The sequence below is a fragment of the Haliotis asinina genome, chromosome 8, assembly GCF_037392515.1.
Source record: "Haliotis asinina isolate JCU_RB_2024 chromosome 8, JCU_Hal_asi_v2, whole genome shotgun sequence".
In the NCBI taxonomy this organism is placed as follows: domain Eukaryota; kingdom Metazoa; phylum Mollusca; class Gastropoda; order Lepetellida; family Haliotidae; genus Haliotis; species Haliotis asinina.
The window spans coordinates 53,419,173-53,442,712 of record NC_090287.1 but is presented as its reverse complement, the minus strand read 5'-3'; the positions used below and the strand labels follow the sequence as shown (position 1 = coordinate 53,442,712).

Genomic DNA, 23,540 nt, shown 5'->3' with positions numbered 1-23,540 from the left:
GTTCACAGAAGCTTAATTTATCCTTCCCTGAATGGCATAATATTACATAATTTAAGCTCTTACAGAGTTGACATTTAGAACTATGTTTCTGTGTACATTATGATAATTAATTTAATGGATATGAGCCAAAAACCTTTCTGGTGTGTACATGGAATAGAACATGTTTTATGTTTCAGTGACACCAGGATGATATTGATAATAATGCTAAGCCTTCTTGCTCTGTCTGGGCTGCTCTTAAACCATAGGGGACGATTAACAAACAGCTGCATGATTCAGCTGAAGATCTTTAAATGTGGAAACCGATTTAACATTTTTCACGATTTTGTGAAAAGCCTTTGGCAGGAATATGATTTAACCTGTTTACCTTAAGATCAGATGTTATATTTGTAATTAATCTGGGGAAACTATTAGGGGTGTATCTTCCATTTGCTTCAGAAAATGAGATACTTAAGACAATGATCTGATTTCCAAATTCAACCTTTCCCCAGAATATCTTTCGAATGCATGCCATTCTGGTTTGGTATGGTGAAAAGTAAATATAAGGAGTTAACAGGTAATTCACCACAACAATGTGGTGTCATTATTTAAAATTCCAAATTTTTGCCCCAAATACCTCCTACTTTTCTGGCAATTTTGCGATGACTAGACCTATTGTGTGGGATGAGATAGAAGCGTCAACTCAGCTTAATCGAAGTTGCTGCTGATGGAAATGACCACTAGAGGAATGCACATGACTGATTGGCCAGCCAGAGCCATTTTCCAAGACAAAGACTGGATAAGTCCTTTACTGAGGCCAGTCAGTAGGTGCTGACTCCTTCTGAAGAAGATTGGAGATGGCTTGTGGCTAAGCTGCATGTGATGTCGCTATTGCATTAGGCCCACTCTGGGCGACATCATGGGTGATATGGGTCTAATGAACGTTAAAGCTTGACTGGCCGCAAGGACCTTCTTCTTTGAGAGCTTCAGCTTAGACAGCCTCCCTGCTTTGGATCTTTCAATATGAGCGTCAATCTTAACCTGAAATAGCCAACAGTCTGAGGGCATATCTTTTAAGGCTGTCATAATACCTTCATATTTATGGGCATTTTGTTTTAGTCATTTTAGTATGTATGGTTTTGTCATTGTAGTTGATCTGGGAGACAGTGGTGTAGCTGGAATATTGCTTAAAACCATAATGCTCACCCAACTGCACATGAAGATCGGTTTTACATTGCACAAAGAAACCGGAATTATTGTCAGATACAGTCATGCTGTTTTGAGTACAAGACAGTTAACTTATGCACACTGCCCAAAGTTAAAAGTGTCTTGGAAATATTTTATCTTCATTTGGGCATGTGCATGAAAAAATGAATAAATATTTTGCAGAATGGACTTGTAGAAAATGTACAATGGACAATTTACCTTTAGGTCAACAGAGTTGATGTATTACATTCTAAATTGGAATTCTCAGTTGGAACTGTGAATTCAGCAGTTTATATGAATGAAGAATAACAATTTTTATGCATATACTTCGTCTTTCTTGCAGTGGATTTTGGAGTAGACATTAACACTGACACTGGGCAAGTGGTTCATAACTACTCTTCATCATACCAGGTTCTAAATGCCACTGAAGGAAGTTTAAGAAAATATAGCACCATCCATATTTACAACAACCAACATTGAATGGGGGAATGACTGGTTTATATTGTGCGCCCTGTAATACAGGGTCAGGTAGCGCCAGTGTACTATATACACGTACCTAATGGGCTAAACTAGGTCAGCTACAGGCAGCACTGTACTGTCACAGCTGACACTGGCTGGTTGATGGGCATGTTATTCTTTTCAAATGTTACTTATAAAAACATTGGCTTATTTGTGTTTGAGATGTATTGTGTCATATTTTGCAAATATACATCACAATTTTCTAAAACGTGACAGTTTAGGCAGCACATTCAGATATGCTGTCTGTTAAATGTTGATTTGTACTATTGCATGCAAGGTTAGAGAAATTGAAAGTTATGGCATCGATTAGGCTGGAAGAGTTGGAGCTGTTTAGGGTCTCATTAATTGTCTTTATGCCCACAATTTTTCTGTGAACTCATCTATTGATCCTGTTCAATTTTGGAAACACTTCCTAGTTACCGTGTTAGTGACTCAAAGCAGCAGGAAACAATTTGACTGTCTAGACCGTAACTGAATCGGGGCAACAATTAGATAGAAGATAGACTAGAGAGAGGTCTCTTGGCTTTCACAACTGAATCTAAACCCACTTTAAGAGGTATGCTTCATTATTCACATCAAGGAGACATGTCATAATATGACTAAAATAGTATTCCTTTGAGACTTTATTATCTTCAGAGTGTGAGGGAGGCACAGATGGTATTGTCAAAGTAAGGCAGTGTAATTTGCCAAGCAGAGTTGCTTCCCTTGGGCATGATGGGAAGTAACAAGTAACTTGTCAGAAACATGTGGTTGGGGTTCAAATCCCAGTCTAATCCAATTATTCTTCATGATTTGTCATCACCCTGCCTGTGCTTCACCAGTGTATGTATCAGACATGCAATAGTTCAGGCTTCTTCCAACATGAAGATCAAATGCTGTAATACAGGTGCAATGCTATGCAATACTGTTCAAGGGGAGTTTAGCCCAAGGTGTTCTTGTACAGAGCAGCATTACCCCGACACCAGTTGTATGGAATGGAAGTTACAGAAATCTTAGCGCTGAGATCGCTTTGTACAGGGGTTAAAATGTCCCATCACCCGATGCCCAGGACGAATCAGTTTCCATTTCGGGTAATGGTATCTTACATGTTACTTGGCTGCTAGATAATTTCTGCTTACGGTTTTAAACTGCAAATAAACATGGATTTCATTTCATATCTGCACAGAATGTAGGTAATAAATTTCACAATATAAAGTAATATATAAAGTATGGTTATCTTTCTTGGCTATTTTATCACGTTTTGATAAATAGTCCAGTAAACGTTAACACCAAATACCATGTTGAGTTATTCTTTCATAATTTCATCATAATGATTATGTCATAAAAGTCAGAGCAATTGGAAAATCACGTCAAGTTACTTTCTTAAAGTCACATGCTCTGTGGCAAGAGGCTTTTAAAACAAATTTTGAACCCCTGTTTATACAACGGCACTCTGGTCACTTTCCATTTGATTAAACAGCTGTAGACAGCTATAGACAGTATTCCAGTTATTATACATTGTGTAGGCTTAATCATGGTAGAAGCAAGTACAAAATGTCAGCCTGTAGACGTTTACCATCAGTGAAATAAAATACAAGGGTCATAATTTTAAAGAGTTTTGAAGCTTTAGCCTCAATCATGGGATCTTGACAGGAGCCGGACATGATGGAGTAATGCAGCCCTTCAAGCAAATCGTTGCATGTCAGACAACTGCATCACATGTGAGCCTTTTCAGGAAAATCTGCAAAATGTATATATTTTGGTTTATGTATGTACTTTGTAGATCAAGCACTCCATACTTAGTGGCATGGAGTTGTCACAAACCGGCGAATAGTCTGCTGTAAGCTGTCCCCTGTTGACTAAACTTCAAGTCCTAAACCTTTCTCTATTTCAAGCTGACACTAATGTGCTTCACTGTTCCTGTGGAAGAGAAAATTATGAGACCAACCTACGTCTGTCATTAATTTGTATAATCAAAGGTTAATGCAACATCGACAAAGAAATTGTGTATTTGCAGTTGTCAACGTTGAAGATAATGGTGGCTGGATTCTTGGTAAGTTCCCTGTAGGCGTCAGACACACCACTTTTCCCGAGTCCTCATTGACATTTCTGACTGCTGCCACCATTTCGCCCGTCTGCTCGAGCTATTTTCAGAGTTCTGAATGATAAATGCCAATACTTAAACACGGTATCCCTTGTATGATTACAGTTAAACAAGTTAGGCTTAGTGGGTAGGTTACAAAATCTTGCTGCAGTCGCTTGTAATTGGTGCAGGTGACGGCAAGTTGGTCTGTGGATTTGTTGTGGACAAGAGGCTTAGGGCATTGTAGAACCTATTGATCATATTTTCAGGTTTCTTTATCATAATAACCTCTTTTTTTGTATCATGTCTTATTTCTCATAATTATTCTATACATTATTATTGTTCCCTTTTCAAAAGTTACTTTCATTACCATATTAACTTCCTTTCTCAGTCAATGACCAGAATCACGATCAGTCTTGTATTCTGTGCAGGAAAGAAAGTCAAATTCCCTTGTATGCTTTGTCTTGCCCCAGACTAAGAATGTCAGTGTTTTGATGTTTTTACAAATTTGTTTACTCAACAACAACGTAAAGGTGTCTGTGTGTGATCTTCATATCATCAGACACACTATTGCGATACCATTCTTTAAAAATATGTATGGCATTTCTCTCATTAATAGTGACTATCGGCCCCCAGTGAAGCTACCTCATTATTTATTCCGAAAAATTTATTTATTAACATAACACTATGAAGTTAAGTTAGAATGAATTAATGTAAATGTTATAGACAGCAATATTGTTGAAAATGCGTGACATTGTCAGATTGTTGTTTGTAAATAGGAAGGATATGAACAGGATGTCTTCCTACAGGTGATGGAGGAAGATGGGAATGTTATGGAGTGTAGCCTTCCTGTTGACATAATTATGATTATGCATATGCATTGTCTTGTCTTTTTATGTATTCAGTGTTGTTTTCAGTTTTAGTTGTTTGTGAAGCAGGTGAGTGAAGTTGAAGATGAAATATTGGAACCAGGTTTTAGAGCTCTGGTCTTGTTTGAATTTAGAATGTCCAGATTTGAATTTTCAAGGACATCTTTACTTTCAGTCTTAAATTCCAAGCCCAGCGGAGACTATTTGTTTATGCTCTTGCATGTAAAAATATGCAGAGTCATCTCCCTTGTTTCTATATTCTGTCAAATAGAAAGCCTCCATAATAATAACTGCTGTAAGTCCTAGAAATCACTAAATGTACACATCAAGTTATTATGTATGAAGTTACATGTTTTCAGACACGTTTTGGGCTTTTCACACCCAGCCACTCTCAACATGCATCAGTCAGTCGTTGATGCATGTCGTATACCTAGATACTTGTCCCTCCAACCAGAGTCTAGCAGAATGTAATGTCCTAATTTATATTCTAGTGGCGAGACTTTCATGTTTATGCTTGGCAGTCTCTTTCCTCAGCTATATTCTGTCAAACCCAAGGTGAAGGTCAGACTGAATTCCCTCCTCAACATCGTGAGAATGTTTTGCTTGAGTGATTTTGCTTCTTGGATACTCTTGCCATCTCGGTTACCTGGAGGTGTATGAAGGTATTTTGAAGACTAGATGCACTACATCAAGTTACATTTGTAGTAGTTGCAAGCTGAGTTTATGGAAATAGTAAATCCTGCAGTGTTTGATCTTCAGGACATTCATGGGAAGGTCTATTTTCACAGAGACACATACCTCACATAGTTTGTCCTACTTGTTAAACATAATCCCAGTCGTCCTTGAAGTTTGAATTTAACAGGTTTGACTTCACTAATGAAACTCTGTTCTTAATAGAGAATTGCCTTATATGGTTTGTGCTGTTTACCTTTCAATAGTAATTTCCTGTAAGACTATATTTCATTGTAATGTATTGTAATCACTATAGTACGCAGTTCACGTCTGCTATGCTACACATCTGCTGTTCATGTCTGTTATACTTCCCGTCTTCTGGTCATGCCTGATATGATTCACATTGTGTTCTTATCAAATCGGTAGTTGTTGTGTAAATCATTTTATGACCTATTTCTTTAGTTTGAAATCCTGCTCTGAGATTTTGATATGCCATAGATGACATTGTAGTGTAGCTTAATAAACTGACTGACTGATAGCATGGAATATGAAACATTAATGACCTGGGCCCCAGTAGTAAGTGACAGTAAGTTATAATGCTGTACATTTCCATTGATTCATCCTCAACAACCAGTGTTAATGACTGACCAGGGATAATGAATGTGTCATATGATAACATATGTACATTGCACTCTCGTAGCTATTTCACATCGACCATTCAGATCTTCCTGTCACACTGGATGATGTAAGTTACACGTGAATTATACATTAAGCATTATCAAACTGTGAAATTCATTGATGTGATAGATTGGCCTGTGCAGATGTATGTATTTAATTATTGGTATTTTAAAGATTTGTCAATTGGAATTTGACAGATTTATCTCAGAAATTGTTATAATTTGTTATGAAATGGTTTAATGATTTAGCCTTATTTTAACTTCCTGCTGGTCCTATAAGGTCTGTACTAGGTTGAGTGCAGTCAAAATACTTTTCAATACAGAATTATAGTTTCTGTTATACGTTTGATTCCTGCATGTGTACAATATGTGAAGTCCATATCTGGTGTTGGAATATTGCTTAATGTGGCATAAAACCATACTCATTCCAGGACATAACTGGTGGACATGTTTGTCCTGAGCACAGAGTGCAAAGTACATTGATGGTGTACTGAAGCTGATACCTTTTAGACTGACACGACCTCTGTTTATCTAATCCAACTTGGTAAGGAAGCATGCATTCTTACTGACAATGAAACAGTGCACACATGCCTTAGCTTTATGTATTTCAGAAAATTTAGAATTTTTCAGGGATCTTTTGAAGTTTCTGTCAAAAGATTATGCTAACGGAAATATTAAATGTGAAATTTAAATTTTACAACTAAGCGTTATCCCACCAGGCAAGGTGTAACGGAAGGAAGTCTTATGGAAAACATGGGAAGAGCTGTCATTCTGTTTAAGCTGGGTTATTGACACCAATGTTACAAACATCATACTCTTGAGTCCCTGTCTTGGTGACTGAAGGATCCCTGAATTGTCTGGTTAGTTTTCAGGCTGTGTGTATTGTAAATTGTTGTTTACATGTGAGGAGAAAGGGAGATAGGTTGAAGACAAGCTTGTATGATATCAGAAAATAGTCAAGCTGCATATCAAGGCTGTGTGCAGAATGATATGAAAAATCTGAATGTGTGCTAAAACACTGAAATTATCTTTTTAACATTAAACTTTGGTTATTATCCCTTACCTCGGTTTCGTTTATGGTCTGTGTGGTAAACCTCATGTGATGTGTTTATGTAACAGCTGCTGTAAGTAGTGAGCCTTGTTGTTCAGAGACTATATATCTACATGTGTGTAGCCTCGGACCCATTATGAGTTATCTATAGGGACACTGTTGTGTAAAATAATCTCAAACTCTGAATAATTATGTGGCATGTGTTAAAGTTTGTACATGTGGTGCCTCCATGATAACCTGACAGAACAGCTTGTTGATATAGGTCAGCAGTTGGAGGTTGTTTGCCCACCTCTGCTGGAAGCATTCTGTGCTTCAGCTACAGCATGTAAGTGTGGCCCAAATGGGGGCCATTATGGCCAGGTTTGTTGTCATACGTCTATAAATAGATGATTTATTTCTCGGGACTAAATTAGCAGCGAATATGGAGTATGAAAGTGGATCTGAATGTATGTGTGTGAGTGCATGTTGATGTATTTTGATTGGGAAGTTTAATGTCATGGAAAGGTGAGCTGTGAGAGGAAGGTGAGGTGTTGGGGTTGAGGTTGAAGAAGGTGAGTCATGAAGACGGTAGTTCCAGTTTTAGTGCAAGAGTATTTTGGTGATTTAAGATTCAAGTTTCCTGTTTCTGGAAGGGACGGTGAGGTAGGTAGTGGTTTCTCTCCTCTTTCTGAAGACCTGGGATTCCCCAAATGGGTACAATTTGTGAAGCCCATTTCTGGTGTCTCTCCTAGCCCCTACTCCCCCCCCCCCAGTGATTTTGCTGGAATATTACTAAAAGCGATGTAAAACTAAACTCTGTCACTCACCCATGTCTTGTTGAGAGCTCATCACGTTTGACAAATCTGATGCCCAGTATACAAAGAGTTCATGGCACTATGATATCAGTAATGAAAATTGTCGGGTGATATATGACACTATATGTGTTACCTAAGTCAGGGACGATCAGATATTATACTAAGTAAAGATTATGTATTCAGCCTTTCCAAAACTTAATTCTCAAGCCGTGAATGTGTGTGAAATAAATGACACTGGGTACAAGAGAATAGTTAGTCTTGATTATCTGTGGAAAACAGATTCCATTTAAAGGCAAATTGGTGACATTTATATCATATATAATGTAATATCATGTGTACAGTACACAAACCTGTGTATTTAAAAGAACCCACAAATCTGTCCGTATATGACCAGATAGTAGTCACACAAATACATACAAACACCAGTTTGTAGGTACAGCAGTCCACCCAGCTGTGGACGGTTACCTTGCAGCTAAATAAATTATTGATGGATATAAATTGGAAAATGGAGAAATGAAACTCCTAGCTGGGTATCAAGTTTCAAAGTACAAAAAAGTTCTTCATGATGTGATCAAAATTGATTTCTTAAAAAGTCAACTGGCAGTTCCATAAAATACTATCATCAAATAAATCGTTAAATATATATTATGTGTTTGTGCAGAATTACTTCTTGCCCCTTTTTGAAGATAGGTCACATTTCCAGTGCTTGAACACTCTGATAAACAGTGTGGTGCAATTTTATCTCTTTATTCTTTATCCAGTTTATCCTGAAAGCAGAGATCATATGGTCACTGGTTGAAAAACATGCAGTGGGGTAGCATATTGGTAGAAGCATTAGCTAGTCATGCCAAAGACCAGGGTTCGATTTCCCCCATGGGTACAAAGTGTGACGCCCATTTCTGGTGTTGTGCATGCACTATGATATTGCAGGAATATTGCTGTGATACAACTGAAAAAGGTGTAAATCCTCACTCACTCATCAGATCATGATGTTGGGCACTTGGCCAAGTAACCACGTGGGCAAACAGTCCTGTTTAGTTGACTGTTGCAACAAGGCACACTCTGAGGCTATTTTCTCCTGAATCCCCTGAGGGTTGTTATTCAAAGGGGATCATTCTTTATACTTGAAGTGGAATACTGTAGGCCTCTTGAACATGTGTTTGTTCATTAAATAGATGAATCCAGTTCAATTCTTTACATAAACTTCTGCCCGTTCATAATTTATACTTTTTAAGAATCATACAATTTTTTTAACTGATAAACAGTGCTCATACATAATCCTCACTTTGTTGATAGTTTATCCTGGTGTAGGCAGTACAAGCTTTTCATGTGTCTTACGTCAACTTGTCAGCTGAACTTATCCTGACGTGATATGATGTGTTACGATATAAGATACACCAGGAAATGAAGACAACTGCATCAAGCAGTGGTTGATACAAGACCGGCATTACTTTGATATATCACATACAAAGGAATGCACAGCTGGAATACAAGATGTTATGTACCAGGAAGACCAACAGAACAGTAACCTTGTCTAAACCTCAATTTGAAATTTCTTACTGAAGGAATTTGGCAACTATAAATGCCTTTGATCAGTGAAGCTGCTTTTTACAACTTCTGAGTCTCTATATGGAAGAATGTCATCCAGGGTCTTTGATACAATATGGAGATGACCATGAATATCATAGTGAACGAAGTGTTATTGGATTAACTAGGTATTTGAACTCCTTGCAAGAAGATCCTGCTAGCTAAGGTACTGACTGCATAGTGTTGTGTGAATTGACATGACATGATGTGACGATTATCTTGTTGGCTTGAACTTGCTGTAAATAGTTGTCTCTTGAGATGCCAGAAATCAAAGAATGTGAGTTCAAATCTCATTTCACCCTGAATGTGTCTAGGTATTAAACTACCACACATATGATTATGAATTTTAACTTTAATGGCAAATGTCTGAGACATTCACTATCATGGCCTTTCTTCCCATTGTGAGCTGACATGTGGCAAATAGGCTTAAATACTGTTCAGTGTTAACACTAACTTATTCACTGAAGGCATAGTTTATCTAATAACAATTAATCTGCTTACAGAGCATACAGGTGATAGGGCTTGGAAGATTTGTTCCAAGCATTATGTAGTTTCTTCACCATGGGAAAAACTGTATAGTACTACTTCAATCAGGGTTCAGTTTGTCTCGTAGTAACAATTGGTTTCTTACTTTAATCAAAAACCAAGAATTAAATTGAGAATTTGATTTTATTCCCTGAATAACAGTATTGATTACCAGCAGACTTATTGGAGAAAAAGCCATTTGTCATGTGCAGCAGCTCCAAAAAAGTATCCAGGGTACACATCAGCACTTAATATCTCATGGAGTTCAAGACTTGAGAATCTGCTGAGCCTCTAATATTGAATTAGGTAAATCAATCTGTTACAGTAATAGCCGAGAGGATGGTGGCTGAGTGCCCACTACTGTGTGGTGTGGCTCATGGGTAGAACAGGTTATAATGTTGACACTGATGTACCGCCTACATCAGCAGTTCAACACCTGCTGTGGAAACACCGTTGTATTCAACACTGCAACACAGATTCTAGTGTTGAAACACCGTTGTACTCAACACTGCAACACAGAATTTGCCTTTCATGGGCAGTGTGTTTTAGTGAATAAACAAGCTATTCTCTTGTGTTGACATTTTATGAAGCACTTATTTCCTTCTGTGTGAATGTTTGAAACATAAAAGATTGGCATATCCAAACACATAAATGATTGGCATGTCAATGTCTTTAATCTGAAATTTGTGATAAGATGTGACAACATGATAGTTTCCTCGTGGCTGATTCCAAAATCTGGTCCTTTCATAGGTGTCAGAACTCTCCTTGTAGATTGCCATATGATACATACATACAGGCTTTATCAAGCACTGGAAACATATGTTGCTGAAGATGAGTATAACTACCCAGGGTCAAAGGTCTGTAGGGTCTAATGAAATGTCAAATTGTACAGGGGCTGTGATGTGACCAGTCTATGATTAAAGTAGGACATTGATTTTGCCTGCAGTCCAGAGTCATTGGGTCAAGAGGAGCTAGGGTTGCAGGTCAAACATGGTAATGAACAAATTGGACATGGTGATTCCCTTGTTGGTAGGACTGGACACCCAGACTGGAGTTGACCTACACTTCAGTTACTTTGTCACTATGATATGACTGAATTCCTCGTTCATGCAAGTGTTTGCAGATTGTTTTGAATCTTTTAATTTTGATCAATAAATGCATAACTGTTTGATGTTTTTTTGGTTTAGGGTTCATGCAGGTTTGGTTATCTTAGCTACCAGAATTAGTTTTGCAGAGTTGTATCCCTTAGATGTGCCAGAAACTTGTGACATGTATCTACATTAGAGTGAAAAGCAGTGTTGAGCCCAACTCACCCTACCTGGTGATAATTTGACTAACTATAAGACAAAACACATTGACTTTTATTCACCTTGATATACAAGCCTTCAACTACTGTTTTACTGGACCCAGAGTCAATTCTGTTCAGACCACCATAATACTGAAATAATGATGCTGACAGCTGTATTTAAATACTTTCTTGCACTCAGTTGTTTTGCTGCTAAAGTACTGGCATCTACCTCGCTGCGTCCACAGAGCTCAACCTCATTATAGCCATCACTTTGATCTACCATGGGTTCTGTCAGCTCCATGCTTGGCCAAGCATCTGTCTCAACAGATACTTAGCAGTGGTTCCAGAGCTGCATTGGATGACTCTCTCTGGAGGTGAACTTTAATAGGTCATTTGTTTGTACCTGCTTTGGAGCAACACCAGCCATTTGAAGGGAGCTATTGGTGTTTAGATTAATTTGTTAATGTGTTGTTCTGGGTATTCTTCATGGAGAGTTTGTTGACAAATCAAACCTGGGATTATTTTGAACAGTATCTTTCATCAAATAACTCTTTGTCATTATATCATGGGATTACTGCTTTTGCAGAAGTCCAGTATAGTTGACTGTTTATTTTTTGCAATTAGATAATGATTCTTAGTGTATTTGTGAAATTAGATGTGACTGGTGAATCTGCTTTGTATTCACCGCTGGTGTTTGAGAAAGTTGGTTTTCGTGTTGAGGTAGTGCCATGTAAGGCAGGTGTGAACAACTTAATACCAAAAATGACAATATCTGTTGATGTATTGTGTTCTATTTCAAAGCATTTTGAATGCCAGAGTTTAGGCACTTTCAAAGCTAGAAGATCTGGAGCTGAGTAAACCATGCCACTTTTAGAAATGTTTCAATATTTTACTGTAGTGAACAGATTGTGCAATGTGGTCAAAGTTGCAGTTAAAACAAGCTCATCCCGACCCCAGCAGGTCAAGGTTAGTCTCTGTTGGATTCACTGGCAATATTCTTTAAAATTAGTAATGGTTATACAATAGATGATCTGCAGCTTTATTTCAACTACAGAGATGAGGTAGTCTAGTGGTTAAAGTGTCGTGCTCCAGAACTGGGTTCGATTCCCCCACTTGGTACTATGTGTGAAGAGCATTACCACGGTCCCCTGTAGTGATACTGGTGGAATGTTGCTCAAAGGAGTGTAAAATTCACTCAAATGCTAAAAATATTCTAGAGTTTGTGAAAACAAAAAGGATGCATATTTCATAAAAGTTAGTCAAGTAAATTTTAATCCAGTACATCTATGTGCACCTCTTTTAATGAAAAATTACAAAATACCAAATTTCTCTTCCTTATGATTTCGGTCTTAAAACTTATACCCAAGATGTACATGTACTTGAAAAGCGTTGACATGCCAGTTATTAGCTTGTTGCTTATAGCTACACTGAGCAATTTTCTAGATGCAAGACAGTGAGTTTTGATATGTTGTTGGTAGTGCACTGTCATAAATTTGTGGATTCTATGGAATTCTTTCAGAACATGTAAGTGAGTGAATATGATTTTTACGCCACTCATACTTACAACAATATTCCAGCAATATCAAGGCAGGGACCCAAGAAAAACCTTCACATATTGTACACAGTTGGAGCGTTGAACCGGGGTCATCAGTGGAATGAACAAATACTTATACCACTAGGCTGCCTCACCACCCTCAGAACATTGAACCAAACAGAGACAAATATGTCTGCAAAATAGGTTAATGTCACAAAGTGTAAGGAAATTCATCACTGTGAATAGCTGTAAAACTGATGCTTCTGCGTTATGCAGTACTCACTTTAATGAAATACACAATGGCAGGTATGTAATGATAATCTTCACAAATGGAATTGGAATTGGTTCTCTCAGTGCTCCAACAATAGGATGTTTCCACACTCCCCGAGATATCATTAATATCTTACTGCTCTGGGAGTGGTCAACGACGGAACAGTCCTGGACTAGTGTGTCTGCTGTTGCTTGAGAGGCTGTAGATAAAAGATTTATTTACAGGTGACTGATCACGCTCAAAGAACATTCAAGATCAGCACAACTATTGTCATATTCACCTCAAAGTTTAGATGAGAGACTTTATAGGGTGAAATCAATAATCAATAATTCTACCCAAGATAGTTTTGTGACTGTGGAGATAGTTGTGGTTGAACTTTGTTAAAGAGGTGGAGTTGCCATTTCCTTGGTAACGCATGAGGACCAGGTGATGGCAGATGATGTAGGATTGGACATTAATCAATATCGATTCTTACAGACGTAGCTGACCCATGGTATTATCATTAACATAATGAGTTTGTTGTTCACATTGCTGTCTTTTAAATAACAACCTCTCACCTTCATTAAAAGTGTCCAAAGACATTGGAGAGCTTAAATAAAAAAAATGTGCTGTTTTCTAGGCCTCACTATTTTTATTACTTGGTTCACGGATCTACTGACTGTAATTTTTGCTGAAGTGGAAAAAAAATGCAGTTTTAATTTTTCCATTTTTTAAAATACTAAATTCAAATTATATAAAAATCTACTTTATTGAAATTGACTTTACAAAACAAAATTTAATTTTTGAAACAAATGAAAATTAATCAGTTAACAGTTAAAGGGAGACAAAATCTGCAAAAGCATTTTTAAATTAGGACATTTTTCTACCAGTTACCAGCGATTCCAGTGATATGAATAATAAATGGATGAAAACAGATTTTTAAAAAATGAACAATAGGAACAGAGAAAGTAAGGTTGAAACATTTCATACCTTTCTTATGAATTTGACTGGAACATAAAGGATTCAACATGCTCTTATTCTGTGTCTTTTCTTGAAATATGTCATGAGCAAGTCATGAACATGTCACATGAATGGTTTTGTCAGATGTGAAACCCAAAAACAAATTCTATCTCTACATCAAACAATAATTTTAATTGCTGTAAACCTCTCCACTGCAACTTAAGGAAAACTTCTACATGAGCAAATTGTCTTGAGTTAGATATCAGCAATTGTACAACTACTAGATGCTACTTATAGATATAGAAAACACGGTATGGAGAACTACTTGCACGTTTGTGTCCTCACTCAATAGAAGTGGTTGCTACTCAGTCATGAGGAGCTTCTTCCCCTTCTTGCAACAAAATGGCGAATTATTTCCGGTCTGTAGTACTTATTGTGTCCATTTCCTATATATTCTGATGTGTGTAACTCTCACTTTCAGTTCAAATTGCTGTCGAACTTGTGAGATGTAGTTTTGGATCTCATGTTTTTGTGCGGACTGAGGTTTCTTTGATAGATGAAACCATCTCCATGGAAACTGTACATCACCTCTCTGACTTCTCAATACTCTCTGGAGCTTGGTTACTGGGAAATTGCCCTCAGAACAGGTTAAACATTTGATGTTTTACATTGATAGGCTTGTCTGAATCAGGATGAAGAGGCCACATTGAATGTGTATTTTGATTTTGTCTGTGTGTACTTCCTGTTGAATTTGACTAATTGAAAATTGGAGATGAGTGGGCTGCTTGCTTCGGCAGCTTAGACATGAGAATGTATACAGTTACATTGATTCTGCTGATGGCGGCCATGTTTCCATGTCCAGCATGCATGCATGGTGTTGGTGCCATTAGTGTTCTGACATTTTTTTCGATGTTGCTGTGATGGTCTGATTAGTTTCCTTCATTTTCTAGATGCTTCGTAAAGAGGTCATCTCTTGCTTGGATGATGTTTAATGTAGAATTATTGACTTATTGATATAAATATTTTCATATTTATACAATCTATGTACACTGTGCTTAATCTTGTGTGCATAAAGCGTCTTTTGGCATTTTATTAAATTTACTCTTTATTTATAGATTCTTGGACTGCTAAGTTGACAATAGAAATTTTCATGAGCTAGGTCATCTGTAATATGTACTTATGAGAACTAACTACTAAAATTTATTTGAGAATTTTAAAGTTTCTGATTCATTATCTGAAATTTTCTCCCTTAGAAGATACTGTTTTCAGCTGATCTGTAGTCTGTTATGTAGGTCAGCTTTACTGCCAGGAAAGTTCATCATGTCTGTTTGTCTCCAAACTTTAAGTCTCATTTTGTTTCATGATCTTGCTTTCAAATATAGCATAATTCAGTCAATACCTAATTCCATCCTTTTCATACAGTATACTGATCTGTTTCAGTGAATGTAGATTTTTGTGCAATAACTTCCTTCACTCATTGTGAACTGTAAATAGACGAAATAACCTTTGAGATGATCCCTGCTTTTGTTTGTCACATAAGGAAACAACACGTAGTGCAGACTTGTTGCCCATCCCCCCTGTTGTGTCAGCTTGTGTGTAGCGGTGTCACCAAGGCAGTCCTCATGGTTGTGGCCATGACGAGGGAAATTATGTGAATGTGTGGTGTTGTAGCAAAGACAAGCTTGTTTGTTCGTGGTTGTCCATCATGTATCCAATATATTCTTGTCTGTATGAGTATTAACATCATCAAAAGAATATACAGTGATGTATTCAATTCAAGCATGTCTGGTTTAGGGGTGGTTGGTCAGTCCAGTGGTTAAAGTGTTCACTCATCATGCAGAAGATCCAGGTTCGATTCCCCATGTGGTTTCAACATGTGAAACCCATTTCTGGTGTGCTCTGCCATGATATTGATGAAATATTGATAAAGAGGTGTAAAACTAAACTCACTCACTTGTCAGAATGTCATTTGAATGTCCAGTAATGTATCCAATACGTATGACAAGTGAAATCCACTGAATGTCCAGTGACGTATCAATGACAGGCTTATCTGTATGACAACTGATGTCATCTGAACATCTAGTGTTGTGTCCTCTAAAAGCATGTTTAAATGACACTTTGGTTGTGTTAATGGTTGCCCATGTGGACTGGTGCCATGACATCAGATAATGGAACGTGGATGCAATTCCATTTGCCTGCTCTAGTCCTTTATCACGATTCATTGACTTCACTGTAACTGGATTAAACCATTGTGGAGTTAATTTCCCCTCACACATAAGTGCCACCCTCAATGTATTATCCTCCTTTTGGTAACACCATAGTCCTGTAATGCTGAATCATGTGACATCAGCAGTCTCTTCAGTTTTCAGTAGAATAACGTAAGGTTTACCTCAGATTTTGTTGATTTGTGTATTCCATGATATTCAACAATACTTCCAGTTCAACAGGTTTAATGTGATCATTGTTACTTGCAGTAATGGAGCATAGTATGTAGTGCATTTCTATCCCTATTCAACTTCAAGAAAATGGATGACTTTACATGCTTTTGAAAAGGATGCACTGTATTAAGTTGTCACTTTCTGTAGCTCAAAAGAACATCACGCTCCTCATCTAAGCTATGACTGTAGTTCAGAAAGGGATTACTCAGCTAGGCTGAGATGTTCTTCTATTAGAAAGGGCATAATTCAGCATCCATCATCTTATCTGTAACTATCTGTTGTTCAGAAGGTCCCTTAGTCATACCAAGATTTTCTGCTGTTCAGAAGGGCTTTCCTCCACATAGCTGAGATTGTTGTTCACAGGGCATCCCTTAGCCATACTGGGATTATCTGCTGTTTAGGAGAGCCACCTTCTGCATTGCAGAAACAGACGTTTAGAGGGTCATCCCTTAGCCATACTGAGACTGTCTGCTGTTAAGAATGGCCTCTCTTTGCATAGCTGAGATTGTCTTGCACAGGGGCATCCCTTAGCCATGGTAATATGTCAGCAGATCCTGACCTTTGATAAATGACCTACATCACTTCAAAAGCTTGAACACAATGATTGAGACTGTTGTCATAACCATAATGTTCAGAAAAGGTTTTCATTGTATCACAAGATTGAAATACATTAGTAGGAAATGTGAAGGACCCCTTCCTTTCTAAACACTGTTACATACAGTGGTCTGATATTTTGTCACAAGTCCAAGCCAGGTCCAATCTCTGCCAGACCTTTGTGACTGTGTGCTTTGAGAGTGGTTTTTTCTAGAGGTCATGTTATGAATGATCATGAACTTGGCTTCATTCTTTCACACAACATGATATTGAATAAATACCTTGAATAATAAACCTTGTAAGGCATCGTAATGAAACCTGCAATACCACTTCTATATATATATATATATATATATATATATATATATATATATATATATAGTCTTGTTGTTTTTTTTATCATATTTTAGCCTTTTTTGATTTTTGTATAGGATTTAAAATTTATTAATAGCATTATCAGTACTGTATTGATGACATACACATGTTTTTTTAATTCATCATGTTTTAACCCTAGAGCTTTTTGTGGAAAATGAGTTAGTGTCATTTAATGTTTCTTGTAGATCTCATAAAAATGTTTTTTGTGGGCATTACTGAAGATGTCATTTGCCTGGAATTATCCAGTGAAATGATAGTATTTTATGTTGGTTGCGGCAAACGCAAGTCTAAGACTGCGTGGTTGCCCCACTGGCAGTTTGCATGATGGTGAACAGCTAGGTTTATCGGCTTTGTCAGACTCTCATGATAGGCAGGCTTTAGGCTGTAAGAAGACTAAGACATCAAACGGTTTGTGATACGTCCTTGTGTTCATGGAGCATGAAGAAAATGGCTGTTGTAAATGGAATCGTTTGTTTTGTGCACTGATACTTGGCCGTGGGAAAAATATCTTCAAGATATCACTCAGGATTGTTTATTTCTGATGTGCTTTAAGCTGTATTCATGCCTTGAATATTGATGCTGGAGCATTGATTTGTCCCAAGTGTGGATCATGCGGGTCTAACATTTTGGCTGAAAAGTGTAATTGTAGTTTGTTCATCACTGAAATGATGCTGTTGCTGTATGGTTCATACTTTAATGGCTGGTGTAGTTGCCCATAGAGAGCAGGTTAGATTTCTGTGGCATATCTTATTTATCAGATTTACACATGAATTGAGCCACAGCTCACTTACCAACACTCACACTAACTCACGTGTTCACTGAGTTTGGATTCTTGAAACTCGCCTGTTTCAGAAACAGGATGAACAGCTCAATATTTGCTTCTTTAATAATGCTTCATCTTCAGAATGTTTTGCCATCTATGGAGTAAATTGTGAAAGTCTTTCTTAAATGTTTTCTTTGTGTTTGCAGATTTTACCGCAGTATAATGCAAAGCCTGAAACGGCGACTTAGTTTTCGGAAGAAAAAAGATCATGTGCCTGAATGTTCGAAACCCCACCAATGGCAGGAGGACGAAAAGAAGGTGCGGGACGGCACCTGCAGCTTCCAAGTCCGGGTGAGTCCTACTGACTTCTAGGGTAGGGTGGGGTGGCCTTGTGGGTTGGGTAGCCTAGTGATTGAAGGAGATGCTATTCATGAAGATGGCATGCAGCCTCTATTACATCTCTCTTCTGTGGAATAGCTGTAATAATGCTTAAACTCTAATGTGGGATGAAACTCAGCCTGGTCACTCACTCACTCACTCGTCATCTTTGAGGATGCTAGGGCAGAATAGCTGCGCTTATTGAAAGGAGGATGGGATGGTTGTCCTGTGTGGCTTTGTACCCAGCTGTGCTTTGTTGTTGATATCAGACACTGTTACCCCAAGCTATTTACAAGTCACCATGGTGTAGAAGGAATCTCCCTGACTACTGTGTTAAACAACACTCTGTCATCCATATATCTGGTAATCTAGTGTCATGTTGCTTACCAAAACCAACCTATTTAAAAAACTTATAGGAATCAAAGCTAGAAGAGGTCCTGATACCTCTGTCAGTGAAATGGGAAATTGTATGACATATCTAGACTAAATGATGCTGCAGCATCACAGTAAGGTTTGGCCGAAAGGGAACATGATATTATTCAGGAACTGTAAGAGAGACCTGGTCACAAACCTCAGGCAGTGTGTTAGTTTTCAAGTTTGATGAAATGCTATTATTTGTACAGGTAATTTTGATGTATGTGCAAATGCAGGATGTTTTGCTCTGATTGATTTGTGATTGCTTTTACAACATTGTGGCTGTCATTATAATTTCCAGAGAAATAAGTCATTTGCTCTGTATTAAAACAGGTTCTAGATTAAAATTGATCAATATCCAATGCTTGTGATATGGGATGACTCAGTGTATCAGAAGACTTGGTCAATAATGAGTTATTGTATCCTGATGTTGTCAGGTGACACTCAAGATGTCAGTCACTGGATTGTCTGGTCCAGATTTGATTATTTGTAAGTTGTTGTCGATCAGCAAGAATGTTGGTGTGGTGTAAACCATCAAACAGACAACAGTTTATAAACAGTTATGTTGGACATAAAGCCAGGAACTGTGTGTCCTTGATCTAAACAAGTTTCAGTTCTGATAAATAATTCAAGCTGTGGAATCATATTGCTGTTGAACCCTGCATCCCTTCTGCCTTTCTTCCACATTAAGTTGCCACTCGGTCACTCACTCACTCACTCACTCAGCAATAACCAGTGAAGCAGTTGCAGCACAAACATTTGATTAAATTTCAAAACACAAACATTGAATTTCAGTTTTATTTTAGAATGTTGCTTTGGGGGAAAGAAGACTCAAATACATATACAAAAGCTTAACGAAAATAATGCATCTTAGCACTATTTTGATCACATGTTTTGGGCTGTCCATTAACACTTGATACTTTCATTGACAGTATCTTGGCTGCATCGAAGTTTTCGATTCTCGGGGGATGCAAGTTTGTGAAGAGGCTGTGAAAGCTCTGAAAGCTGTAAGTATTTTTTTTGTTAGCTCCTCCTGGTAGTGAATGTGTCGGATATTGATTGATCACACACCTTTGGGTCGATTCGATGTTCTCTGTCATGACGAACTGGGTGTACACGCTGAAAGTGTCAAGTTGAAGGTAGAGACTAACAACATTTGCACTATTTAATCTGTAATTGACACTATTTGGAGCTGTTATTAGATCAGCTTAATGCCCTGAAGCGTGATTTTGCTGATCTAAACTTGTTAGGTTCATAGTTCCTGATGTTGTGATTTCTTCACATTGGGGATTTTATTTAATTAGGAGGATCGAGAATGTTATAATGTTTTAATTATCAGTTGTAAGTTTGGTATGGTCATGTAGATAATCTTCTGATGTTTGCTTGTTTAAAATATTCAAATCCACAGACTAAAATGTATTGTATTGATCTTTCAAGGCTTTATGGAGATTTGATGTTTTAATGCTGTGTAATGTCACCTCACAAGCACTTTACAGTAACCCCGTTAGGGACTAGAGGTCAGGAAAGGTCCTTGGTACTTAATGCCTAAGGTGACTAAAAGCATTGGGTAGTCAGAGTCATGAGCATTGGATGTTCATGATATCAATCACTGGATTGTCCTGTTTTTTGAATACTTAATTTAAACTTAAAGGTTTCTTTCATACAGCTGGAATATTGATAGTCTACCATGAAATGACAATGTTACTTTTAAAAACAATGTTATCGTATATTCTTGGCAGGGTTCTTGTAGACATTATGATCAAGTTTAGGAGAATGAAGTGGTCATTTGACTTCTAACCCTCCAGCTCTTCATAAGAAATTTGCTTCTCATAAGCACATAATTTGTTTGTAGCTTCACAGAGTGTCTTTGAGATATTTGAGTCCTGAAGGTGACAGCCAATTGGATGCTAGAAACCTGTGCTGGGGATCACCCCATCAGCATCTGTGTTCATGGCTTCCTTCAAAGTGTAAATGTGTGAGGCCTGTGTCACGTATGGCTTACAACTTACTTTTAACAGACATGCCATGATGTAACTGCTGTAGTTACTATGATTGAAACGATGGTTCGGTACACTGACATTCACTTTGAAAATACAGTACATCCAGTTTTTGTGTGGAATATATCATCCTATCGTACACAGATTACTGTCCGAATGTCATCACAAATATTCCTTGTAATTTAATTCTAGATGACATCTTCATGTAGCTACCGTTTCTGAAATTTCTTTGCTGCTATTGTCAACAACTCGGCTAATTTAACTTGATGAACTAGATCATGTAAGGCACATTTGTTTGGATCCCAATTCCAAGAAGATTCTTCTCAGAACTTTAACCAAGCTGGCAGTGCCTTTCCAAGGAAACGTTTACCCTATCGACTTTAATGGTTAATGAACTGAACTGAATTGTACTATTGCACCGGACTGAAAGCTGTCCATCATTATACATAAAACCGTAGCACCCCCAAGAGTTATTAGCAGTGTCAACCCCATCTCACTCACTAACTTTTACACTGCTGCAACAAGAGTGCTATTGCGTGCTGGCCCAGTGTATGCCCAGAAAGATGCACTTCAAATGTGTCTATGGAAGTAGTGTTGACCATTTGGCAACAGTTCTTGTTCATTTGCTGGTATGTTTATATCTACAGCAGTATCAGCAAGAGACCTACTCAAGACAGCTGCTGATGTTGTGGGTGGCAGACATTACGCATGTTAGCATGTATTTGTGGGGATATGTATACCAGATGACATGGTGTTGGTTGCCTGATACATTAGTCAAATTGCCATTTGGGTCAGCCAAGGGTGAAAGCAAGCTAACAGAATGGCTACTGACTGCATGATTATATATACATGGAACATCATGTCGGATGATGTAATACAGTCTTGGTACTACATGCCAAATGGTCAAATATATGCATGGAACATCGTCACATCATGTAACACAGTTCTGGAACTTCATATTGTTTGATCAAATATATACATGGAACATCATGTCTGATGATGTAACATAGTCTTGGTACTTCATGTCAGATGGTCAGATATAAACATAGAACACCATGCTGTAAGGTCTGATGTAAAAATGGACATGACACATTGTGTCAGATGATGATATACAGATCATGGACAGTGCAACCTGGCTGGTCTCTTTTAGAAGAGGAGCATCAAGTCTCCTGATTTGTTATCAAACTCACATGTGAAAAGATCACCCATGTCATAACAATGCATTATTTAACATGGTGTCTGACAGTATATTGGCACCAGCTGCTCCTTCAGATGGGGGTATTGGCAGCACCAAGGAACTCTGTGCATCTAGATAAGCCACAAATCAGTGTGACATACCATTGCTTAGAGATGCTGGTTTTGTTGGTTGTTTAATGCCACACTCCGCAATGTTCCAGCCATATGGCGGCAGTCTGTAAATAGTCAAGCCTGGTCCAGATAATCAGGTGTTCAACAGCATGAGCATCAGTCTTTGCAGTTGGGTTACAGTGACAAGTAACCAAGGCAGCGAGCCTGACCACGTGATCACATTAGTTGCCTCTTACAAGCATGGGTTGCTGAAGACTTATTCTAACCTGTACCTTTAAGGGTTTAGAGATGCTGCCACAGGGAAAAAAACAAGAGTTCATGTGATTTGTCTCCAGCATTATCGTTTCACATCATGTGTAACTATTACTTATTATTAAGATAAGAAGGTCATTTAAACCATCCATTTTCATAGTGATATCAATCATGTCTCAAAGCCTATTCTTTGAGTGGGGAAATGAAAAAACATAATCTTTTATGATATTTCTTGCCATTCACCAAGATTGCTCCATGGTTAAATCCATCAAATCTATAGAAATAAATGAACAGATCAGAAACAAATTGGACTCCGTCTGGGACCTGAACAGGCGATTTGTCAACCACTGCCCTCTCTCACCATGGTGCTGAAATCTTATTAAACGCTTCTTGCGAGGAGAACCTGTCTAGTCTCAACCTGGAGACTTGATTGTAGGTTCCTGTCCCATGAGAAACATAATGCCTTTGACATTTTTCGTGGTACCCTTCTGTATAAGCTCTCTTCAATGACACTTTTATGGCTCTGGACATTAGATGTGTAGAGAATAATGTTCCTGGTACTAATGCTGCTGCCTCTGCTGTCATCTTAACCTGCTGAAACTTAAACTATAGAGTCTCTCTTCACACACTTGAGTGTAAGCAGTTTAGTTCATGCTTTCACAAATATGGTTCATTTTAGTAAAGCTGTTTTCATTTTTTTCAAAGATGTTATATTGAGAGTTTCATTAAGTTGGAAAACATTCTGTACTTAGAGCCCCAACCCTCACAAATATACTGAACAGCAAAAGAAATGCAAGTTTCGAAAAAATGAAATCTCATGAAAGTAAACGGTTATGTTTATGTATTCATTTTAAAACCTTTTGCTGTTCAGTATACTTCTCGAATACCTTCTGGCTTGTTGATTGTACCCCTTTAGGTTATTGGCAGTACCCCTTTGTTTGTGGACCATACCACCATGCCAGCTGATGAAACTGCCCTGCTTGTTCACTATATCCCCATGTTCTACCCAGTACTGCCCATACTAGTTCACTAAATATACCACCTTTCTCCA

At 37.8% G+C, this 23,540-nt stretch overlaps 1 protein-coding gene across 11 annotated transcripts in view; it reads left to right on the top strand.

Annotated features, from left to right (window-relative positions):
* Positions 1 to 23,540, top strand: part of LOC137295107 (protein numb-like) — a 93,473-nt gene that overhangs the window by 32,480 nt on the left and 37,453 nt on the right. For 5 of the 11 annotated variants that reach the window (XM_067826411.1, XM_067826413.1, XM_067826408.1 and 2 more), the window contains exons 2-3: positions 18,347 to 18,491; positions 19,865 to 19,939. In XM_067826411.1, coding sequence (XP_067682512.1) covers positions 18,363 to 18,491; positions 19,865 to 19,939 — 204 coding nt within the window. In that variant the 5' untranslated portion in view covers positions 18,347 to 18,362. Of the gene's footprint in view, positions 1 to 5,232; positions 5,295 to 14,432; positions 14,618 to 18,346; positions 18,492 to 19,864; positions 19,940 to 23,540 lie in introns of those variants that run through there. The other 6 variants (XM_067826405.1, XM_067826406.1, XM_067826404.1 and 3 more) reach the window with 2 other exon arrangements.